Source organism: Rhinichthys klamathensis, unplaced genomic scaffold, assembly GCF_029890125.1.
Source record: "Rhinichthys klamathensis goyatoka isolate OS25496 unplaced genomic scaffold, OSU_Roscu_1.1 h1tg000029l_1, whole genome shotgun sequence".
Taxonomy (NCBI): domain Eukaryota; kingdom Metazoa; phylum Chordata; class Actinopteri; order Cypriniformes; family Leuciscidae; genus Rhinichthys; species Rhinichthys klamathensis.
In genome coordinates, this window is record NW_026606579.1 from 2,870,493 (window position 1) to 2,892,434 (window position 21,942).

Here is a 21,942-nt window from a genome sequence, read left to right on the forward strand (position 1 = left end):
TGACAATTTACAACATTATAGCAGTCGGAAAGTTGTTCTGTGTTTCGAATGAGCAGGCAAATAATTTGTCAAAAGCTGAACTGACTTCCAAATAAAAGTAAAAAATAAAACAAGAGCTGTTGGAATTAAGAGTGAGTATGTAATATTTGACAGAACTCTCCTTGTGTCCGGAGTCCAGCGCTCTGCGATGCGGGATGCTGTCGGATGAATCCACGTTGCTCCTGACGTCTCTCCTCCTCCTCTTGCGTTCAGCTGAAAGGTGTCAAAACGAAGGTGGCAGTTTGTTTTGGGGCACAGAACCCAGAAACACACACAGATGTCTTTCCCCTCTACATCTACACACGCTCAGACTGTCCCAGACATACACAGGCATGCAAACGTTCAATCAATTTTATAACAGCATCAGCCTAAGGGGCAATTTGTTTCATATTGATTATAGCAATATAGGGTAATACGTAAATGTAATAATTTAGTTTCACATCAGCACAGAATTAGATACAAAAGTATATTAACTGCAGTCAGGGAGAACAGTGACTACGTTCACATGCACCCTCAATGTGAAAACAATGAGATTTAGGCAATTTAAGCTTATAACCGTAGTCATTATCGTAGTAAAATTTGGTGGATATTGATTTTAAATAGCATTAAACAGGCATGTAAACACTTGTTCCAGAAGAAACAAGTGACTTAAATGTTAATTAATGTAAATTTGGTCGACTAAGCCTCTTCTCATCGACTATTAGGGGTCATCCATCCCTATAATGCAGTATATTAATAGTCAAAAACATTGAAATGGAGGCATTTGAGGCGTATCACCGGGAAAAAAATTAGGCCGATTACAAGAGAACTGGTGAGAAGAAAAAACACGCTGGAAGAGCTTGGCCAGTAACAAGTAGGGCTGGGCAAAAAAATTGATTTTTCGATTAATCGTTTTTTAAAATGTGGTCGATTCAAAATCGATTCTCAACGGCCACGAATAGATTTTTTTCCATATTCAGGGCTCGCGTGCGGCGTCTTCTCATTCAGCACAAGGCAAGCGTCAAGCGCTGCAGGCGTCGATACACTCGTGATTAGGAGTCGGGACATGATTCACTTGCACAATCGGGCCAGCATTGCATCGTAACTAACGTTTATCATTTTCACGACTTTTTAAAGTTTTACCAGTTTAAACATTCAAGCAATTTTAAACTATCCTGTGCTCGCGCACTCGCGCATGTTTTTCTTTGCGTGCATATACAGTAAAGCCTAAATCCGCCTCACAAACAGCTCGCCAGTAACAAAAGTTATTTTTCGTGGATTATATCGCTTTAACAGTTAAAAACACGCAAAATGATGTCAAAACTCTGGTCTTGGTGAGTAACCTCGTAAAGACAGTCGGTTATGTCTTAAATAAGCATAAACCGCGTGTGACAGACAGTATAATGAAACAGTAATGGATCCGTGCACTAGTTCTTAAAGTGAACGCAGCCATATGTGTCTGTCATTAATTTTGTTGTCAAAACAACATAATATAGCATTAATTGTAAGGAATCAGAATTAATAGCCTATGTATTTAATTCAGTCAGGACTAAAAGACTATCCAGTGTTATTTTACATTGGATTACTTTATTCAGTTTCTGTAGTATTTCTGACCTACCCAAAAACTTTTCTTTTTATGTCTCTTTATTTGTGTCTTTAGGCCTAATCTATTGTATTTATTTGTGCTATTTTTTTTTCAATTTAATTCAAAGATTGAAATCAAGCTTCCATGTGTTGCATAAACTCTTAACAAAAAAATTACCCCATTGCAAAAACAAACATTTAGTTGAGATCAATGTAATAAAAAATTATAACTAATATTTAGACAGATTTGTATTACATCTATATTCATTATAATCGAAATCGAATCGAGAATCGAACTGTGAGCTTGTGAATCGAAATCGAATCGAATTTGAACATCTGAATCGATACCCAGCCCTAGTAACAAGCCTACTTTTATGTGAGTTTATTAGTTGTGCTGTGCACTGGGGTAAGTGAATAATGGCATTAATATGTAAACATCTTGCTGCAATTAAGACCTTACTCTGATTATTGGAAAATATCACATTACTGGTGCACATGTAAATGTAGTCAGTGATAACTGGAAATGCTAAAAACATACAACACTATTTAAGACACGCCCCTGGAATCAGTGCATCAATACAGTGTGAAAAGATGACACAAAAGCATAGACATTGGCATGCACAACTATGACACATGAACTCAACACCACAACTGAGCAAATACTTCACTTTCACTCTGATTACTTAGTCAATAGCAATTATCATTCTTTCATGAAAATTATAAACCTTATAAGTATGCAGACGCACAATAACTCACATCAAAACTGTAATTCATAAGAGTTAACCAGTTGTCAAAATATGTATTAAAGTCATATGAAAATATATGGCTTTTAGTCCCATTGAGACAAATCAATCAAAAACAAATTCATACAAATCAGCAACTGTAGTCAACACAGAAGTACTTGTGTATTTTTAGGGCACATTTTAGCTCCTTTAATGAAAAAGAAACCCATACAGGTTTGCAACAAGATGAGGATAAATGACACCTATAATTTTGAATATGACAAAATAAATGAACATGCAGTCACTTTATTCAGTTGAATTGCATAAGCTAGATGTTAGACAGTATGCATAGCATAATTCCTGCATTATGATACTGATTTGACATTATATTGGCTGATTGGTTTGTCTCACTGGGTGTAAAACATGTATGACCTCTTATGGCTTTAAACAAGGTTAACTCATAGTAATTGAGTTTTTTTTTTTTGGGCTTGTTGCACAAAATCAAGTTCACAGGTAAACTATAATTCTATAAGCAGAAGTGATCCATGTCTGATTAGTGCTCATTTTCTTACACTTCATATCTATTTCTAATTGAATATTTTCACATCTAAAAAGGAGTAAAACAGAACATTCAAATTTAATGTCGCCAAACAATCCTTCAATCATGGGTAATGATGACTTAACGACTCATCTACACATGGTTAACTACTTAAAAGATACTACAATTTATTTAGCCTTTTACTGATTTTTTTTTCCAAACGGTCATCCAATCATTTAAGTTTCTTTAGAGCAGTTAACTAGTCAATTACAATTAAACTAAATTAAATGAGTTCTGTATTTTTGCTACAACAGGAAAAATCTTATTTCCCCCATAGAGAACAACTTTTTGTGAAGCACATAATAAAATATACAGTGTCCACTGCACCTCTAAGAATAAGCATCAAATCCACATTTCAACTGATTACACGATCATTGCATCTTAAAAATAAAATGCTTTTTCCATCATTTACAGTTTTCTACCATTGAGTTTATGCATAATGTGACCTAGAAGCTAAGTGTCTAGGAGTTGATAAAAACAAAAAAAAAAACAGCAAATGAACGACAAGCTTGATTCTAGTGATTCGGTGGACACTGGAGTTACAGTACACAGGGTTGGACAAATAATTCAGAAACTAATTATTCTTTTGAGCATCTGTTAGTCACAAGAGAAATGGACATGAAATAAAACGTACTGAGGATGTGATTTCTTATTAAAACATTAGCCTGTGTCTTACTATAGCCATATTCATAGGTCTCAGCCCATTTTACTACAGAAATTTCATAAATATTAAAATTTTACTTTAACTAGACATTAACACATGAAAACTCTTGGACTGAATTAAGGATATCACAGTTTAGTTTGTTTGGAATGACAATTACTAGTAAAACCTGTAACTACCACAAAAACATAAGTTTGTCCAATCCTGTGACAGAATCTTATAAAGCACAATACTGAACAGAGGAAAGGGGGTGGGGATTAAACCGTTCAATATGTCAGCACCATTACTTGAGAAAAACCTACACAAACAACCTTGGAAAACAGTCATTTCCGCAGATTAACCCCATACAGATGGACACTACATCCAAATATCCAAATATAATAGGGCTGTATGCACAGAGCAAATGCTTTAAAAACCTCAGTGTGCAGTGCATAAAAATCTTTACTCCATCTGACCTGATCTAAAATGCTGTCTTTAGACTACATGTCTCACAACCAATCATCACTTGCCACATTTAACGATGTACGTGATGTCAATCCGAAGGCGGAACTATCAAATGACTTTCGGAAACAAGAGCGTAAACATTGGCTACCGAAGCGGCATGTTATCTTAAAGGGATAGTTCACCCAAAAATAAATACTCTGTCATTTATTAACCTTCCTGTTGTTACAAACCTATATGCGTATCTTTCTTCGGTTGAACACAAAATATATTTTGAAGAATGTTGGTAATCAGACAGTTGAAGGTAGCGATATACTTTGATAGTAGGAAAAAAAAATACCATGGAAGTCAATGTCTGATTACCAACATCCTTCAAAATAACTTTCGTGTTCAACAGAAAAAAGAAACTCATACAGGTTTGTAACAACAGGAAGGTGAATAAATGCCAGAATTTTTATTTTTGGGTGAACTATCCCTTTAAGGTAACATGCCGCTTCGGTAGCCAATGTTCGGTAGCCATTTGATAGTTCTGCTTTCGGAATGACATCCCATAGATCGTTAAATGTGGCAAGTGATGATTGGTTGTTGTGAGACATGTAGTCTGACATGTTTCTTGTCCACGACAGAAGAATTTAGGAGTTTAAAATCACAATCTGACACAGTGACTATCGTAACAGACAAAATAATTGCGTAGTCTGAACGCGACATTAAAGACAGCATTTTAGATCAGGTGAGATTGAGTAAAGATATTTTTGCACTGCACACTGAAGGATTTTAAAGCATTTGCTCCGTGCGTACACCACGGCACCCTAAGTCAAACGGATCGTGCCAAAATCGGGCTGATATTATGTAGTCTGAACCCGGCATAAGAGAAACAGCATGTATTAAAAGTGCAAGGTAAATTCTGCAGCTAATGGCTTTGGAACACAATAGTATTTCCCTGATTAGTGTTGATGCAATTATAGATTGTACATTAAAGTTAACAGTTGATATAATACAGAGAAAAATAAAAATAAAAAAGACCATCCGATTAATTGGCAATTTCAGAATTTTTTGGCTAGGAGGCAAGAACAACAATTTGGAAGTTTTTCTTGCCAGAATTACATGAAACAAAATTGACAAAGTAATTGTGCTTAAGTTTATGCATTTACAATGATTGCAATCTATTTGCTAAAAATGAGTCTGTTGCATTTTAGTTTCATAATTTTGTCCAGGGACAGTTATGATAACGTCTCTATGCATCTAAAATCAAATGTATGTGAGGTCACTCACAATGGATCACACATATTATGGTGTCCTCAGCATTTACATACAGTACAAAATTTAGCCTGTAGGAAACAGTCACACAGAGCTATGAAGCAACAGGCCACAAGTGAGACAGTGACAGTAAAGTGTCTCAGTCAGAAATTTAACTAAGACCAACAGGGTTTGAACTGAGGACATGCTACATAAATTTAAATACTGACTTTGAAAATATTTATTAAATATTGGTTGCATATTAAATAAAAGCAATCGTAAATCATTACAAACATGAGTATGTTTACCGATAGAAAAAAATAAATAAAAAACGTAAAAATGTTCACTTTGGAAAAACTAGCAGTTCTTCCCCATTCATAAAAGCACTGAGGGAGATATATGAATATGTAAGGCATACTTTGTATTATTTTTCCCAGTAGGGCCACTTTCTGACATTGCAGATCTGTGGTTTTATTTTACAGTTAAAACAAATGCTTGAGTGAGTTAAGTGTAAATGGTGAGGAACTGCTACATCTGAATTATCTAAGGTGTAACATTAACAAACATGGAAAATAAATGAATAACGAATTGATGTCAACTGAGAAAATGTCAAATTCAGATGAATTAACTTTTAAGATGGAAAAACTTTACTACTAAAACCCTGCAAATATGACTGTAAACCTTGCAGAAATACTAGGACGCACAGTGACGTCTGAAATACCCTTCACAGTAAAAGACATTTAACTTGCTCTGACAGAAGACATTCAGAATGCTTTTCTGAAATTATACTGTACAGATGTTCAAGACTAAATACTTCATTCATAAGGCACAACATGAAAAAATTTGATATGGCCAACACCATGCACAACTCAACCTGACATAAGACTACAGCAAACGCATTTTTAAATGCCAAAGCAGATCAATTTGACTCCATTCATTTGTTTTTCACAACATTCAGTTCAATGTGGAACTAAACACTAGGAAAACCATTATGTCAATATCAAATCTGCCTACAGGAATGTCAATGCACAACCTGAGAAACATGATTTTGCTCATTCACTGAAATCAGTAAATGTTTCAATGTGAAATACAAACATTCATTTTCTCTCATCCAACTACAACCAAATTCTCTTCACATTTATGATTACAGGTGGAATTTATATTTCAGAATTGCAACCCTTAAGACATGCAAATACATCCTGATTTTTTTGTCAAACAATTAGTAAATTAGGCAAAGTATGATAAAGGTAGCTTTCTGTTTGACCTTGACAAAATTGGCATAGTCTTTAAACTTGCAGCAAATCTCAAGCTAAAATGGACAAATACTAAAGTGCAATGTTTATGAAAGGCATTCTGTTTTTTTTGTTTTTGTAAACATTTAAATACACATAAAATCCCTCCAAAAGACAAACTGGATTGTGCACAACACAATTGCTTTTTTCTATAACAGTGCCGGACAGTTTAGTGTTTCTGGAGCTGATATTGTACAATAAACGGCTTCAAGACCGGTACACAAATTTAAAGGATCCGAGTACTCACATCATGCTACATCCATAAAATAAAAGAGAAAAAAAAATAATAGATTAGCCGTAGGGAAAATTACAGTACTTGGTCACATTGTAGGATCAAAGGCTCACCTTTTCCGATCACCTACCTGTGATATCCCAACCTCTGCAGGATAAGATGCAAGTACATCTGAATCCTGAAGGAAGAGGAGAAAGAAAGACAGACAGAGAAACAAACAGGATACACACCTTCCTCTCCAACTAACGGTGGCGATATTCCCTTTCACGTTCTCGGTCTCTCTCGCGGTCACGGTCTCGCTCACGATGGCGGTCTCTCTCGCGGCTACGCTCCCGGTAATAGTCCTCGTGCCGGTCTCGGCTGCGAGACTTGTGCCGGCGGTTCTTTTCACGAGAGCGACTGTGGTCCCTCTCCCTGGACCTTTCCCGTCTGCTAAAGGGTGAAAAGCATTGAATAATATTAAACCACATGAAATACTTTTGTTGCAATGCATTAAATTATTTCATGCATGCAAATTTAAAATCTATGCACTAAATTAATGCATTGATGCAAATGGAAACAATTCACGCACTAATTGAATGCATTGAGGCAAACTGAAAATGCATGAAGTAATTTAATCCAACGGAAAAAACAGGGCAAGACTATTTTTCCATCTGGATTTGAGAAGATCATGAAAAAGAACATGTTAGGCTCTGATATTATTGGTTGATTTTACTAGGGCTGCGCAATCCTTATTTGGTTCCCATCCCTGATTTTTACCTGCCCTTGTGGCGCTGGTTACATCAGCAAAGAGTGGTCTTAAAACACGTTTCACTTAGACGAAAGATCATGCAAAAATGAATCATTCTCCACAACAAAAACAAAAATCCCATGCAGATCCACAAGATATTTACCTCGATACAGATCCATAAGATTTGGATTCAATTCCATGCAAGCAATCCTGCAGTGAGCTGATGAGAACCTTACAGCGGTCATCAGCGGAAACCTTCGACTGCTTGATTAGAGAGATGGCCGTCACCAGAGTCTCTATAGCACTGCCGTAATCAGCTGCAAAAATTATTCATTTAGTATTATTTTAAAGCCATGTCATGTTCATGGTGAGAACAAAGTGAATAACTAAAGCCATACAATTAACAAACATTTTAAGTCCCCCTGTGGTGAAAGTCAAGCTACTAATGTGTTTTTTATATGTCTACGTGGTGTTATTAATATGCTTTAAGACAAACCATGTGCAAATGCATAAGTCAACACCATTGCTGAGTATTTTCTCCTTAAAACTGCAGTGAACCAAAGACAATAACACGGTTTGAAATCGCTGGTGTTTCTGACCTCACAAACTACCTTGCAACCAATCCCGTCAATGAGTGGATCTCTGAGCTGGTGTGAGTGAGTGGAGGCGGGGCTAATTTGCATATTCATAGAACCGCATATAATAAATGAGGCATGGGTGTAGAGTTACATTCAAGCTAAGGCATGCAATTAAGGGGAAAAAAGTTCAATTATGTCAATTTGGTGATCAAAGATGAGTTGAGGAATAAAATTATTGACTACAGGTGGACTTTAAACTAGGGAAAATTTCAACTAGACAATTTGAAAATACATTCAGGTGATACATTAAATACATAAGCCATATTCCTAAATAAAAAAGTTGAATATTAACATTAAAAACAACGCAGTCCTGGAATTTGACAAAAGGCATGATGACAAGGAAGGATATTTAACCTTTCAATAAATTACCACATGTGAATCTTGAAAATGACAAGCGGCACCTAGTTAACAACTTGATCATATGTGGCTGTGAAATTGCAAAAAAACAACAACAAAAAAACCTAGGATTTATTTCATATAACTTAGCTGCAAATAAGACAATTTAACTGCAACCATACAAACCAAAAGAAACTAAATCACTTTCACACCTGCGCTCGCATCCGACACGGCCCTCGAGATAGCACTACTGGAGATTGCTCGGTTACGATTCATGATCTCCTCAAACTCTGCTTCGCTCAGAGGAGTGCGAGACGCATCCATGTCCCTACAAAAGAAAAAGCAGTTGCATTAAGAATCGCAAACTAAAAGCATAAGTCAGAATAAAACAAATGCACCGAGGGCCAAATTCACACAAAGTGCAGCAGTGCTGTTAACGCTGAATCATATTGCATTGCATCACGTTAAAATTAGCGATGCACCAAAAATTTCGGCAAACAAATATATTCAGCTGAAACAGTAAGAAAAAAATATTTTTGGTTTGGGCCGAAACTGTTTTGGAGGGCCAAAGTAATTGATTGAAAATGGTTTTGATTGTGTAAGCATCTATTTTGTGCACACAATGTGGATAAACTGTGGATGCATTTAAAAACAAAAATTTTAGCAATATTTAAAATTTGTTGCCGAAGAACTTTACAAGGACTCATTTATCACCGAAGAACACGAAACCCATAACAGCATAAAGTTCAATTACTGCAACTTTATATTGGGATTTCGTTTTCTGTGTTTCGGTGCATCACTAGTTGAAAAATCACTGCAGAAATGCTGCACACTCAACACAAGCCTGAAACGAAGGTCCCATTTCGGGATCCTGGTCTCAGCGGACGGTTACATCACTAACCCTTGATCACTTGTATTGTGCAAGTGCTGGCCAGAGTTTTTCACATCAACCAACCCCTCGTTTATCCAGGGCTCAAAGCCACATACTACAGGGGGTCTGAAGTTACTGAAGAAAGGCCAGAGAGGAGATTCAGGGTCAGTTTGAGGCTACACATTTCACTTCTTTTTTTTTTTTTTTTTTACCAACATTGCCCAATTCTGGAGTATGTAGTAGGTAGTATGCAGTAGGGCTGCACGATTAATTGGAATAAACCCCATTTTGCAATACAATGCTTAGTGCGATTTAACTAAATGCATTGCATTCTTCAGAGTGGCAGTGTTTTTACACTAGCAGCTTTGCACACAGTAAATATTTGAATTGTAATTTTACAGTTGTGCAGTAAAAAAATGTTGGTTACACTTTATTTTAAGGTGTAATTATATACTTAAGTACTGAGTAATTTTACTTAACATGTACTTACTATAAGCTAGGGTAGGATTATGGTTTGGTTGAGGGTTAGTTGCATGTAATTATGCATAATTTACTGTTATTACTATGGTAAGTACATGTAACATGTAAAAAGGACACTGTAAAAAAAAAGAAAGTGTAACCACATTTTTTTATATTTTAATGTTACAATGTAATTATTTTAATAACATTTTAAAGGTAATATTTAATTACTAAATATTAAAATAGTCATCATAAAAGTATTCTTATTATTGTTATAGTTACAATGATAATCTCAATTTCAGGCCAAATTGTGCAGCCCTACAAACAAGCACAACAAACCCGCAGCTTAACAAAACAACAAAAAAAACAGCAACAACAAAAAAAAACTCCCTCATTTTAAATCACTATTGCAAATGTTTGGAACAGCTATAGCAATTTTTATTTACTGATAAATTATAATTAAATTAAATTGTGCAGCCCTAGTATATTGTCAACAACAAATGGGACAATTCAGTTTCCACCAATAAGACCTGAGATCTCATTACAGGGTGAGAATTACAGTACAGTGAAGGTGAGGTGTTTATTACCTGCCACCCGGGCCGTAGTCTCGGTCATAAGGAGGAGGGCGGCCGTAGGGGTCGCCGGGTGGAGGACCCCTGCCGTCGGACGGTGGCATGTTGTTGTTTCCAGGTGGAGGGAAAAAGGCCGGGTTGACGTGAGGAGCTGGTGGTGGACCTCCAGGTGGGGGTCCCTGCATGTGAGGTGGAGGTGCAAGGCCAAGCGGGGGTCCTAAGGGCCCAGGTGGACGGGGTGGGAAGGGTCCGGGAGGGGGTGGACCTTGTTGAGGTGGTGGGGGGCCTGGGGGAGGCCCGTATCCTGGTGGAGGCGGGCCAGGAGGCATCGGACCCATTGGAGGTTGGCCAAACTGACCAGGAAAAATGACGGGAGGTGGAGGGCGGTCTCCTCTGTGAGGAGGTCCACCGAGAGGCAGCGGTAGACCTTGTCCAGGTGGAGGGGGCCCAGGGGGTCCCGGAGGCCCAGGTGGGCCAGAGGGAGGACGCGGTGGTCCTTGCATCCCTGCAAGAGCAACATGCATTTTGAGGAAAGACTGCATAAGGAATGTGGGACAGGGATTCCCAAAACGTTTTCTCAGCCAAACCCCTTTGACCTGAAATATTTTCTATAAGTCTAACTTATAGTTTAGAGTTTAAATTTAATATTTGTATGATTTAACACCACATTTGTATGTTCATAGTTATCTGAATTAAGTGAAATGACATGCCGCTAAATTCCTTTTTAGTAAGTGCTTTTCATTTTCTACTATTTTAGTTAGTAATGGTGCCTGAATCATAATCATACACTGTTCATTCGTTGGCCAGAGGAGAAGTGAGCGACTGAGCCTGGGTTCTCCCAAGGTTTTCTCCCAACCTGATACAAAAGTTTGATTCTGCACCAAAGGTAAACTGTATACATCAGCGAGTGAGCCAACTTGCGTTGTCATTATGTTTGATAAACACAGAAAGAGTAGCCACACTTGAAAAGCAGTGGGCATGGTTAAGTAACCGCTGTCATAAGGTCAATTATTAGCATTTCATCAACTTGCAGTTCCCTCACAAACCTCAGTTTAGGACACTGATTTAGAGATTTGTACCTGGAAAGTGTGGCGGAGGTCCACCAGGTCCACCAGGTCCAGGAAAACGGTCTCCACCTGGGCCAGGTTGGCCCGGAAAGCGCCCTCGACCCCTGCCGAGAGGGAAGCCACTGCGACCTCCTCCTGGAGGCCCAGCCTTCCCCTCTCCTGACATCTGCCCCGACTGTGTGCCTGGGGGGATTGCAGCACACACACAATAGTAGGTTGACAAACCATGTTCAATCAATATAAGTAAATAGAAACTGTCGAATCATCTATGAATTACGGTCTCACTTTTTCGGGACTGCATCTCAAACTGGCTGAGCGACTGTTTGTTGCAAGGAGTGACGATGGGGTTTTGTCCGTGCAGCTCCCGTTTAGACAGCAGATCCATCAGCTTCCTGGACGAGGAATCTGAACCTACGCAGACCAGCGCAAACCTGTTGAGCACAGAGCGGATGAGAAGTTGTCGTGAAGAAAATCTTCTCTTGCCAAGAAATCGATCAAGTCACAGAGCTTCAGATGCCAAAGCTTAGACTATTGATGGAGACAACAAAGCAGAGATGCCCGCAGAACAACTAATGCTACGTTCACACCGGACGCGAATAGCGTGTCAGGCGCGAGTGATTTCAATGTTAAGTCAATGCAAAGACGCGTTACGCGCGTAAAAAATTCCTGCGGCGCGAATGAGGCGTAGAGCGCGGCGCGGTAGACGCGAATACGCCTCATTCGTGACGCGTGTTACGCGCGAATGGTGCATTTTGTGCATTCACGCGTTTGACGCGAATTCGCATCTGCCGCCCGAGTTGAAAAATCTGAACTTCTGCGTCAATTCACGCCGCGTTAACCAATCAGGAGCCTAGCTGCTTGCTGCTGTCACGTTGTGAAGTATCTGGATGCTTCAATAAATTATTTTGTAATTTGACGGTGGTTCTAATGTAGTTCTAATGCACAACAAAGCAAATATTTTATCACATAAAACTTGATTTCAATATAGGCCTATGAGACATTTTCATTTTGTATTGAATGCTATTTGTTCCATATCTAGATTAGGCCTATATGAAATATTATTATAATGTAAAGACAACCAACATTCGTGTCTGGACAGTGATGTGTGTGAGAGAGAGAAAAATCACAGGACAGATTAATCACTTTTGGAGGCTGGCTCCATTTATCATCAAAACAAAAATAAATGACAGATTAGGTGGATGAGGGCGAGGGTGATCCTCGCTCCGATGCGGGACAACAGGTCATCAAGCTGGGCGCGGAACAGGCGGAAGTACCGCTGACAGCGGCCGTCTTCCAGGCGCAGCTCCTGGAGCGAGCAAATGGTGAAACTCGCCACACTGGGTTCGCCTTTGAAGGGTCTGGTGGACACAAATACGGCGACGATTACCCCTACGCCGCCGTTCTGCTCTCGTGTTCAGAATATATGCTATTCAGAGCAAATACAGAGCGGTGACTCTCTCGATGAATGCTCGATCAACATAAAAAAAGATGGCCGCCAACGGGTTTCGATTCAGACGCGCGTAAATTTCGCTTCAAAGTTTTGTTTTTTTACGCGCGTCAATTTCGTTCTTGACGCGTGAATGGTTTCAAAGTGGTCAAGCGTATAACTAGACGCGGTAGGCGCGAATTTGACGCGCTATTCGCGTCCGGTGTGAACGTAGCATAACGGGATGAACACACAACTCATTTTTATACCGTTTTTGACCAGGGACCTCATATATAGCTGTTTGCCTCTTCATCTTTAGACAGTCTGCTAACTCATCCAGTTATCAAATCTTCTAGCTACTCCCTACTAGAGGCATATTCACATGCTAAAGGCCAAAGAAAAGATTACTATTATGCAGGTGCAAGTTCAGCTAAGGTGAGGCCTACAGTGTCACTATGCATTGTGTTCTTGAAGGTCAAAAGAAGAGCTATACTATCGTTATGCACCTGTAAGTTCATGGCAAGTTCAGTTAAAGGGAGACGTACAGTGTAAATCACAGAGGCTGTTCATATATTCAGCAAATATGTTTGAAATGTCCCAATTAAAATATACTATAAACCCCAAACCATAATGTTTCAAAAAGATAGCGGTCGACCAATAAGGGTTGTTTAAGTTCGGTGCCGATATCTAGAAAGCCATGCAGTCGAAAGGCAAAACAAAATTGACTTACCCCTTTGACTGGCCATTTGCCCGATTCTCAAAAAACTTTATCTCCAGCACATCATTGATGCCTATGGAGCGAATCGCATCTGTCAAATCTTCATCTGTGGTCCACTGTAAAGAGGAAAGCACAAGTTGAACACTGGAAAAGAATATTATTTATGTATACATATACACCAGTGTTTCCCCTAGGATTTTTTTTTAAGGGGGGGGGGGGGGGGACTGCTAGTGTTGCGGAGCGGGCGTGTTACGGATACGTGGTGTAAATTTTTTAGCAATCAAAAAGCATGTCTAATTAATTGAAATAGTGTATTATGAATCATTAAACGTAAACAACATTTTTTTTTAAAAATATGGAAAAAAAAAAATCACACTAATTCTGTGTTGTGTTTTTTCTGGTAATAAAATGAAGACATAAAACAAAAAATTTATCATTTATCATCAATTTTAATCATATGAAATTAAATAAACTTTTTGTCAAATAACGTGCTGCACAATGAGATTTACTGTTAAAATTAAAACATGGATTATTCCTTAAATTCAGTTTTGATGATAATTTATTTGGATTAGTGTTAGTATTATTACATTGGGACATATCTAAATTCTACTGTACAACGGTAATATATTTCTGTCAAGTTAAACCGAACTTTTATTTTGACGGGTTGCCGTGAAGAACTTTTGAGTTTGTGTGTTTGTCATGATGATAGTTTTTCTCAAGTGAAGCGGTGAAATGATCACGAAGTGACTTTCAGAGTGGATCTAGAGCCTGGAGAGGAAGTTCATGCATTTGTGTCTTCATATAGGCAAAAAAACAGCGCAAGCGTCACACGTGCTTCAGTGCGTGTGTGGTAAATTAAACTGCACGTCGGCTGCACCTTTCATTCACACAGAACAAGCAGGATTCGTATTTAAATTGTCTTTGTGGTTTAATATCCACACACACTTGTCTACATCGCGATTTGATTTCAAGTGTATACTTAACTGCTTTCTATTTATTCCTCAAAAGATTGACAAATTCCATGAAATTCCGCGTTATACAGTAAATTTATTTTTTATGACTGGATTTCGTCAGCAATTTAGGGGGGGCGGGCCCCCCCCCCAAAACAATGGTAGGGGAAACACTGTACACAGAGTAACGGGCAAAAGTGATGATATTTGTTGTTAATGACCCTGCAAGTTTGATTAAACAATCAAAATGTGGAAAATATTTTACTTATGAGGGTGCACTACTTCAGCTTTGATCACAGGAATAAATTAGATTTTATAATATATTAAAAAAGAAAATATTTCTCTTAGATTGTAAAAAAATATTCTGCAATATTACTGTTTTTAATGTATTTTGATCAAACAAATGCAGCTTTGTTAAGCATTAACATACTTTTTAAAAGCATATGAAAACTTATTTCAAACTTTTGACCAGTAGTGTATATAGATTCTGTCTGAGCAAAATATTGTGGAGATGCCAATACTCATTATGTCAAGATATTTTGAAAATGAAGAGGCACAAGACTAACCCATGTGAGGTTGCCGATGTACAGAGCGATTCTTTTGCCAGTGTAGGTGTAGACGACGTTTGGTGGAGCTCCTTTGGAGCCCTCATTGCCTCCAGGTGCCGGCAGGTTATCCAGGTAATCTCGGTCCTCAGGTGCGTCCCCGTTGTTGGCAGATGGCGAGATGACATCATCATACAGGTCAATCTGCTCATGGACAGGATAATCGGATTCCTGTATACGGGAATGACAAATACACATTTCAGAAATATGACAGAAACTCAACCATGAGCAAATTCTGATCAAAATTGTAAGAAATCATGCATAATTTAAAGTATTATGGGTAATATCAATAAAGAGAAACGAAATTGAAATAAGGGTAATACAATTTTAATGTTTAAAATTCGGCTCCTTTATGAAAAACACGCAAGTGCATATAACATTATTTAAAGCACACAATAAGGGAACCTTAAAAGTAAATAAAATAAATATCGTGATCAATCTGATTCCCTGATTTGAGCTCCTGCTTCCAAATCCAATAAGCATTTTATTAAAATAACCGGTCTGTGGGAAAATAAAACCTGGAAAAACCAACACTCATTTATGAGTGTTGGATACAACGTGAAAACGTTTGAGGTAGCATTTATTGATCATAACTATAAATCTGGCCAGACCAGTTGACGCGATATTGTTCCTCGCGCTAGGCCTGCTGTATTTGCACGAGACCACAAACAATGAACGCACGAGACGCAGAGTCCGTTTCGCGCCACAAACACGCGTTCCAAATGCATACTGACATAGAACAGACATTATTTCGGTAAACAACTACAAATAAGATATATAACCATTTTAACCTCTATCTTAACGTATACACAAACGCGGCTCGATAGCTGCATGCTAGAGTTAGCAGACGCCCTAGTTCCTTAGAGAGCTGCATGTATGGAGCTCTCTTTAATCTTTATGTGCAACACGTAAGAGATATATTATTAAGCTAATCTATATGTTTAAAGTAAACCAACCTGATTAAATTCCTCTTCTACATCGGCGTAAATATCAATGTGATCAACACCGTCCGCCATTTTCTGTTTCCCTCCTCCTCCTCGGTCTTCGCGTGAAGAAGAGACGCCTATTCGTGAAGCCAGAAGCACGCGGAAAAAAACGAGACTGCCTGATGAGCGATACACAATTTCAAAATAAAGTTTGAGTTGCTCTTTTGCTGTTGAGATTCACTTTAAAGTCTCTGTATTTGTGGTTCTTAACTTCTTAGTGTATAAAATTTCAAAATTGACCAATTATATTCAATTTAAATGTTATTAACATGGTCCTCTGCTCTATCCCAGTCAAACCATTTGATAGCTATTATTGAAACTTTTCTTTTAACCAGGGGCGGATCTAGGAAAATATTTATGGGGTGGCAAGAGGGGGGCAGGAATTTTTGAGGGGTGGCAACATGGCAGACGTATATATACTGAATTTAATCACAGTTAACACAGTTTGATGAGAAATCGTATGTGTAACACACTACAAAAGGGCATTATTTGTATCTGTTTTGTGTGTGTGGGGGGGGGGTTGGGGGTTGAACTATACTAAAAGTTGAACTATACTCAGTTGAACTATACTCCACAGTGATGAATCCTAAAACAAGCTATAAGCTGCATACCGGTTTTTCCCATGGAAATCTGTGGTGAGTGCAGAGTGCACCTCTGTCCCTCTAGGGGGGTTCGGGGGCATGCTCCCCCGTAAGAAAATTTTGTGCTTTTTAATGTTAAATTCATCAATCTGGTGCACTTTGAGAGTTCAAAATAAAGAGCTCCAACCCATATTCAGTGTGCAAATTGAACAAAAAAAAAACTCAAAACTCTTTTTAGTTGTGATATAGTGTCTGTCTACATTACACTACTATATAATAATAGTTATAATATTAAATAAAATACCCTGTGAACATTCACACGTTTGCTTTATCATAGGCTAAAATTTATCTTCATAAATATTAAATAATATTTTCTTAATTCTGCGCATGTATTTTTACTTACTTACATCAATTGCTCGATCAATATTATTATCACATATTTTACATTTATATTTTTAACTGTACACAAACAACTTAATATAGCTAAGTTTGTGTATATTTTACACGTAGTAAAATACTGTAGGCTACTGCTTATAAACACCAGACAGATAATGATATATGAAAAAGATGTTCTTTACTCATCTCACTTGCACAAAATAAATGCAGTAATATAAAGCATAGAAACGCACAGGTGAAATACACTGAAAATGATATATGCATTTAAAAATTTGGTCGGGTTGAAAACTTATCTCTCTGGTAATGGAACTCGGTCGCTGTTGTCTCTTGCTCTCGCTGTCTCCCGCTCTCGCGGTCAGATCACCGGAAGTATTTGCCCACACAATAAAGTACGAACGTCAACGGTCGTCATATTATGCACGGAGCGAATTCACTGCAGTCGGACATTGGAGATTCGCGTTCGTAAATTGTCAAATTGGCCATAACTTTTAATTCGTTGCCGCCAACTGGGGTGGCAGCAGGGGTGGCAAGGCTTTCTTTTAGGGTGGCATTTGCCACCCTATGCCACCCCGGTAGATCCGCCCCTGCTTTTAACCATGATTTCATACCAGTGAGTTTACTTGATGAAATTATATTATAGTAAAAAAAAAAAAAAAAAAAAACAGTAATTCCGATTTTTTATCTCACAATTCAGATTTTAATTTTTTCTCAGAATTGCTGTTTATATCTCGCGATTTGGACTTCATAACTAGTTTACAGTTCTGGGGGAAAAAAGTCAGAATTTCGAGATATAAACTCGCAATTCTTGTTTTTCGCAATCCTGGTTTAAAAAGTCAAAATAGTGGGGTAAAAAGTCACGTAAGTCACTAGTAGACATTTAGGACTCTTAATTTGAAATTTTGCCTAAAAACGTCTGTTCTTGTCGTAGAGACGCAATCAAAAGAGCGCTACAAACACAGTGTCTTTCGTCATTGAAGAGCATTTATATTGTGCTTAATGGCATTTCAATACAGTAATTTAGTTAATTTCATAACTGTACCCATTTCATAGAAGCCAATACGAATAAACACTATCCTCTCTGTATACTATGTTTAAGAGGATGGCTGAATTTGGTCCAGATTCGGGGGGACGTGTAAAGGTAGGGAAAGCTATCATAAGGCTAATGCTGATGCCATTGGTGTTCATTTACAATAACAGGTGATTTATGTATTTACCATCATGACTTTATTCTCAGGGAGTCACTATCGTGAAACCCATCGTGTTTGGAAACGTTGCACGATATTTTGGCAAGAAAAGAGAAGACGATGGTCACACTCATCAGTGGACAGTTTATGTGAAGCCTTACAGAAATGAGGTTGACACTTACATCTTTTTGTAGGCATTTTAAGTGCTGTATATAAATGGTAAACTTCACTAACAAAGTTTTATTTTCTTTCCCCGTTGATATTCCCCCAGGATATGTCTGCTTATGTAAAAAAAATACAGTTCAAACTGCACGAAAGTTATGGGAATCCTTTAAGAGGTGTGCTATTCAGTTGATCTTGCTGCATAAAAGTAAAATATCAGTATCAAATTTCATGGCTTAATTAACACACATAACTGATCAAATACTTTTTATTTTATTTCAGTTGTTACGAAGCCTCCGTATGAGATTACAGAGACGGGATGGGGAGAGTTTGAGATCATCATAAAGATCTTCTTCATCGATCCAAATGAGAGACCGGTAAATGGCATTATATGACTTTTTCCCCTCTGTGTCTTGAGGATTGAGTAAAAAAATATTTTATTCAATTATTTAAATAAAATGTAAATAATTAAAAAATATATTTATTATTTTAAGCTGTATTTATTTGAATCAACTTTTATTTACTTATTTTAATAAATCAAATCAAATCTATTTATTTATTTAATTATTTATTTATTTTAATCAAACTATTTACTTTTTAATCTGTTAGTTAATCTTATTTTTATTTATTTATTTAGAAAAATTGGTTACACTTTATTTTAAGGTGTCCTTGTTACAGTGTAATTAGTAATAATTAACTACATGTACTTACTATATAATTTAAGTTAAGGGTTAGTTGCATGTAACTATGCATGATTGACTATAGTAACTACATGTAAAATACACTGTAAAATAAAGTGTTACCAAAATTTACACGGTTTTTATTTAAACATTTCTACTGCCCCCCCTGGACCCCCTGCATTACTGTACCTTCGTATTAAATGAATAGAAAAAAGCAAAGGTTTGATGTTGTGGTGTTTTTTCTTCAGGTCACCCTGTATCATCTGCTGAAGCTGTTCCAGTCAGACTCCAGCGCCATGCCGAAGAAGACTGTTGTGTCCGAGTTCTACGACGAGATGGTGCGAATTTGATCAGAGCAGCACAACATGACATTATAGTATTAATACAATCATAAAGCCTAAAACCTGTGTTTTTGCAGATATTTCAAGACCCGACAGCCATGATGCAGCAACTTCTGAACACCACCAGACAGCTGACGTTAGGTGCTTACAAACACGAGACCGAGTGTGAGTGCTTCACTTACCTTTACAGCTCCTATTGAACAGCCTGAACATACTGTACATTAAAATTAGACCGCAGTTCTAATCATGTGAACTAAACATTCAGTGTTCCATGTTGCAGTTGCAGAGCTGGAAATACGAACACCGAGAAAAAGTGGAAGCGGCAAAGAAGAAGACCAGCCTGGAGATCGTAGAGCTGAAGGAGCGACTGAAAGCCTCCAGAGAAAACATCAACTTCCTGAAGGGAGAGATACGCAGACTGGAGGAGGAGGACCAGATGAAAGATCACTGAGGATGTTACGCTCACCAGCCTTCAGCGCTGCAGGATTTGTTATGCTTTTGTGGGACTGATCAATTTAGTTTTCTGGTTCAAAGTTTGACAGTATATTTAGTAGTGAACAACTGTGGCAATACATGACCTTTAGACTTTTTTTGTATGAATAAAACTTTGTTTTTTTTACGACTCGGGCTTACCATCCAGTTTTGAGTATGATATAACAATACATTGTCATTTTTATTTTAATAGTGCTTTTTTAAAATGCACATTGTTTCAAGCAGCTTTACAGAACATCATCCCTCAAAGCCCATAATGAACAAGACCAAGGTGACTGGCAAGAAAAAAAAAAGCAAATTGTCTGCATCTGAAATTGGCATTCTTCTCTTCTATGTAGAAGGTGAAAAAGAGTGTGACAAAATATGTATGTCTGAATTCACAGTACTCATAAAAGAGTAGGCAAAAGTAAAGTACCCGGATGACCTACTACTTCAGCAGAGATTATGAAGTGCGCATATGATGGACACTTTACTATCCCATGAGTAGGGAATCTATATAGTAGGGAAGTATGTGTTTTTGGGTGCAGCCCATGAGATGTTTAAAAAGAGAAAAAAACTGCTGTTTTAAGTGTTTAAAATGTGTATACTTCCACTAGAGGCTGCTAAAGCACAACCATACAGCAATTGCCAACCACTTTTTATAACCACTTTTTATAGTATTCTGAGATTTGTTCATTGTAGTAATGATATTTAAGGGGAAAATATAAAGGACAAGACTTATATGTAGTATACTACACATTATATAACAATGATCTTATATTAAAAAGCAAAGATGCATGTTTTTTAAACAGATAGCCTATATAGACTATTTCAGGCTACGTTTACAAAGGTAAAACTATTTATTTGGCTTTAATGCTTTGAAAGGCTTGTCTAGGAATCCTCTTCCTTTATTCATAAGTTTTTCTTTATTTTCAGAAATGAGTGCCTCACTCAGACACACACACGACCCGGATGCAGTAGTAATGGGGCAGATCTCTCTCTCTCTCTCTCTCTCTCTCTCTCTCTCTCTCTCTCTCTCTCTCTCTCTCTCTCTCTCTCTCTCTCTCTCTCTCTCTCTCTCTCTCTCTCTCTCTCTCTCTCTCTCTCTCTCTCTCTCTCTCTCTCTCTCTCTCCTGATGAGAGCGAGAGCTGAGCGAGCTCACATTGAGTCTGCGCGACCGCCTTCACTTTCTGCTGCTGCTCAACTAAAATATCGCATTTATTTACATATAATTCACAGTGAAACCGGTTAGACTTTAAAATCAGTATCGGAATAACATTTTCAAGCGTTTTCCTTTTGTTTCCCAGCCGTATCGGGACTACAGGACATGGATAGATGGAAAAGTTTCGCTGTTTTTGGTGTCTGTGAGGGAGTTTGATTCGGGCGATGAGTCCCGTGAAGAGATTTTACACATTTGACTGGAAAACACTCAGTTATTACGCTTATCTACACAATTAACCACTTATTAAACTCAGCAGTGGAGATATGACTAGTAAGTACACATTTACCTTATTTTTTAGAAATCAAATCTGTTCTGCTGTGATTAGTTGTTAGCTGGCTACGTAATTAGCATAGTAGCTTCACAAACTATTATATAATACAAACCAGCCAAGACTGGGTTTTATGACATATTTTCTCCTGTTGGTTTGTTATTTTGGTGCAAAAAAAAAGAGTTTAAAACTTGTTTGACCGCTGATGTTTATAAAGTATAGCATCGGTGTGTTCAAACATTTTTGATGTAAGAGTGTGTGTGTGCAGTTAAACTGGAGTTTATCAAAACATTCTGATAAAAGCTTACAAATATGATGTGCTTGGTTCATATAACGTTAAGCACAATAAACATGAATAAGCTAGTAAAAGTTAAACTGGTGTGTGTATTTATCCTGATAAGTGATGATGAACTAATATTGTGTTTATATAAAAAAATCACACACAAAACAACTCATTGTAACTTACAAATGCATTTTAAGTGCATTTGATGGTG

At 37.6% G+C, this 21,942-nt stretch overlaps 2 protein-coding genes across 3 annotated transcripts; one reads left to right on the plus strand and one right to left on the minus strand.

Annotated features, from left to right (window-relative positions):
- Positions 1 to 88: 88 nt before the first annotated feature.
- Positions 89 to 16,246, minus strand: cpsf6 (cleavage and polyadenylation specific factor 6). Of its 2 annotated transcripts, XM_056245273.1 has the most exons (11): positions 16,113 to 16,246; positions 15,118 to 15,327; positions 13,614 to 13,717; positions 11,743 to 11,888; positions 11,470 to 11,640; positions 10,406 to 10,895; positions 9,390 to 9,494; positions 8,701 to 8,816; positions 7,678 to 7,831; positions 7,015 to 7,216; positions 89 to 252 (listed from the first exon to the last, which is right to left on the minus strand). In XM_056245273.1, exons 1-10 carry the CDS (start codon positions 16,170 to 16,172, stop codon positions 7,027 to 7,029), a joined length of 1,746 nt encoding a protein of 581 aa, XP_056101248.1. In that variant the 5' UTR covers positions 16,173 to 16,246; the 3' UTR covers positions 89 to 252; positions 7,015 to 7,026. The 2 variants fall into 2 exon arrangements, with proteins under 2 accessions (XP_056101248.1, XP_056101249.1); XM_056245274.1 differs by lacking the exon at positions 9,390 to 9,494.
- Positions 16,247 to 18,060: 1,814 nt separating this feature from the next.
- On the plus strand, positions 18,061 to 20,021 carry yeats4 (YEATS domain containing 4). Its single transcript, XM_056245277.1, is given in 8 exon segments — positions 18,061 to 18,257; positions 18,354 to 18,473; positions 18,575 to 18,641; positions 18,748 to 18,842; positions 19,394 to 19,483; positions 19,564 to 19,651; positions 19,767 to 19,789; positions 19,791 to 20,021. Coding segments are annotated over 8 exon segments (681 nt in total). The 5' UTR covers positions 18,061 to 18,206; the 3' UTR covers positions 19,938 to 20,021.
- The last annotated feature ends 1,921 nt before the right edge of the window (positions 20,022 to 21,942 follow it).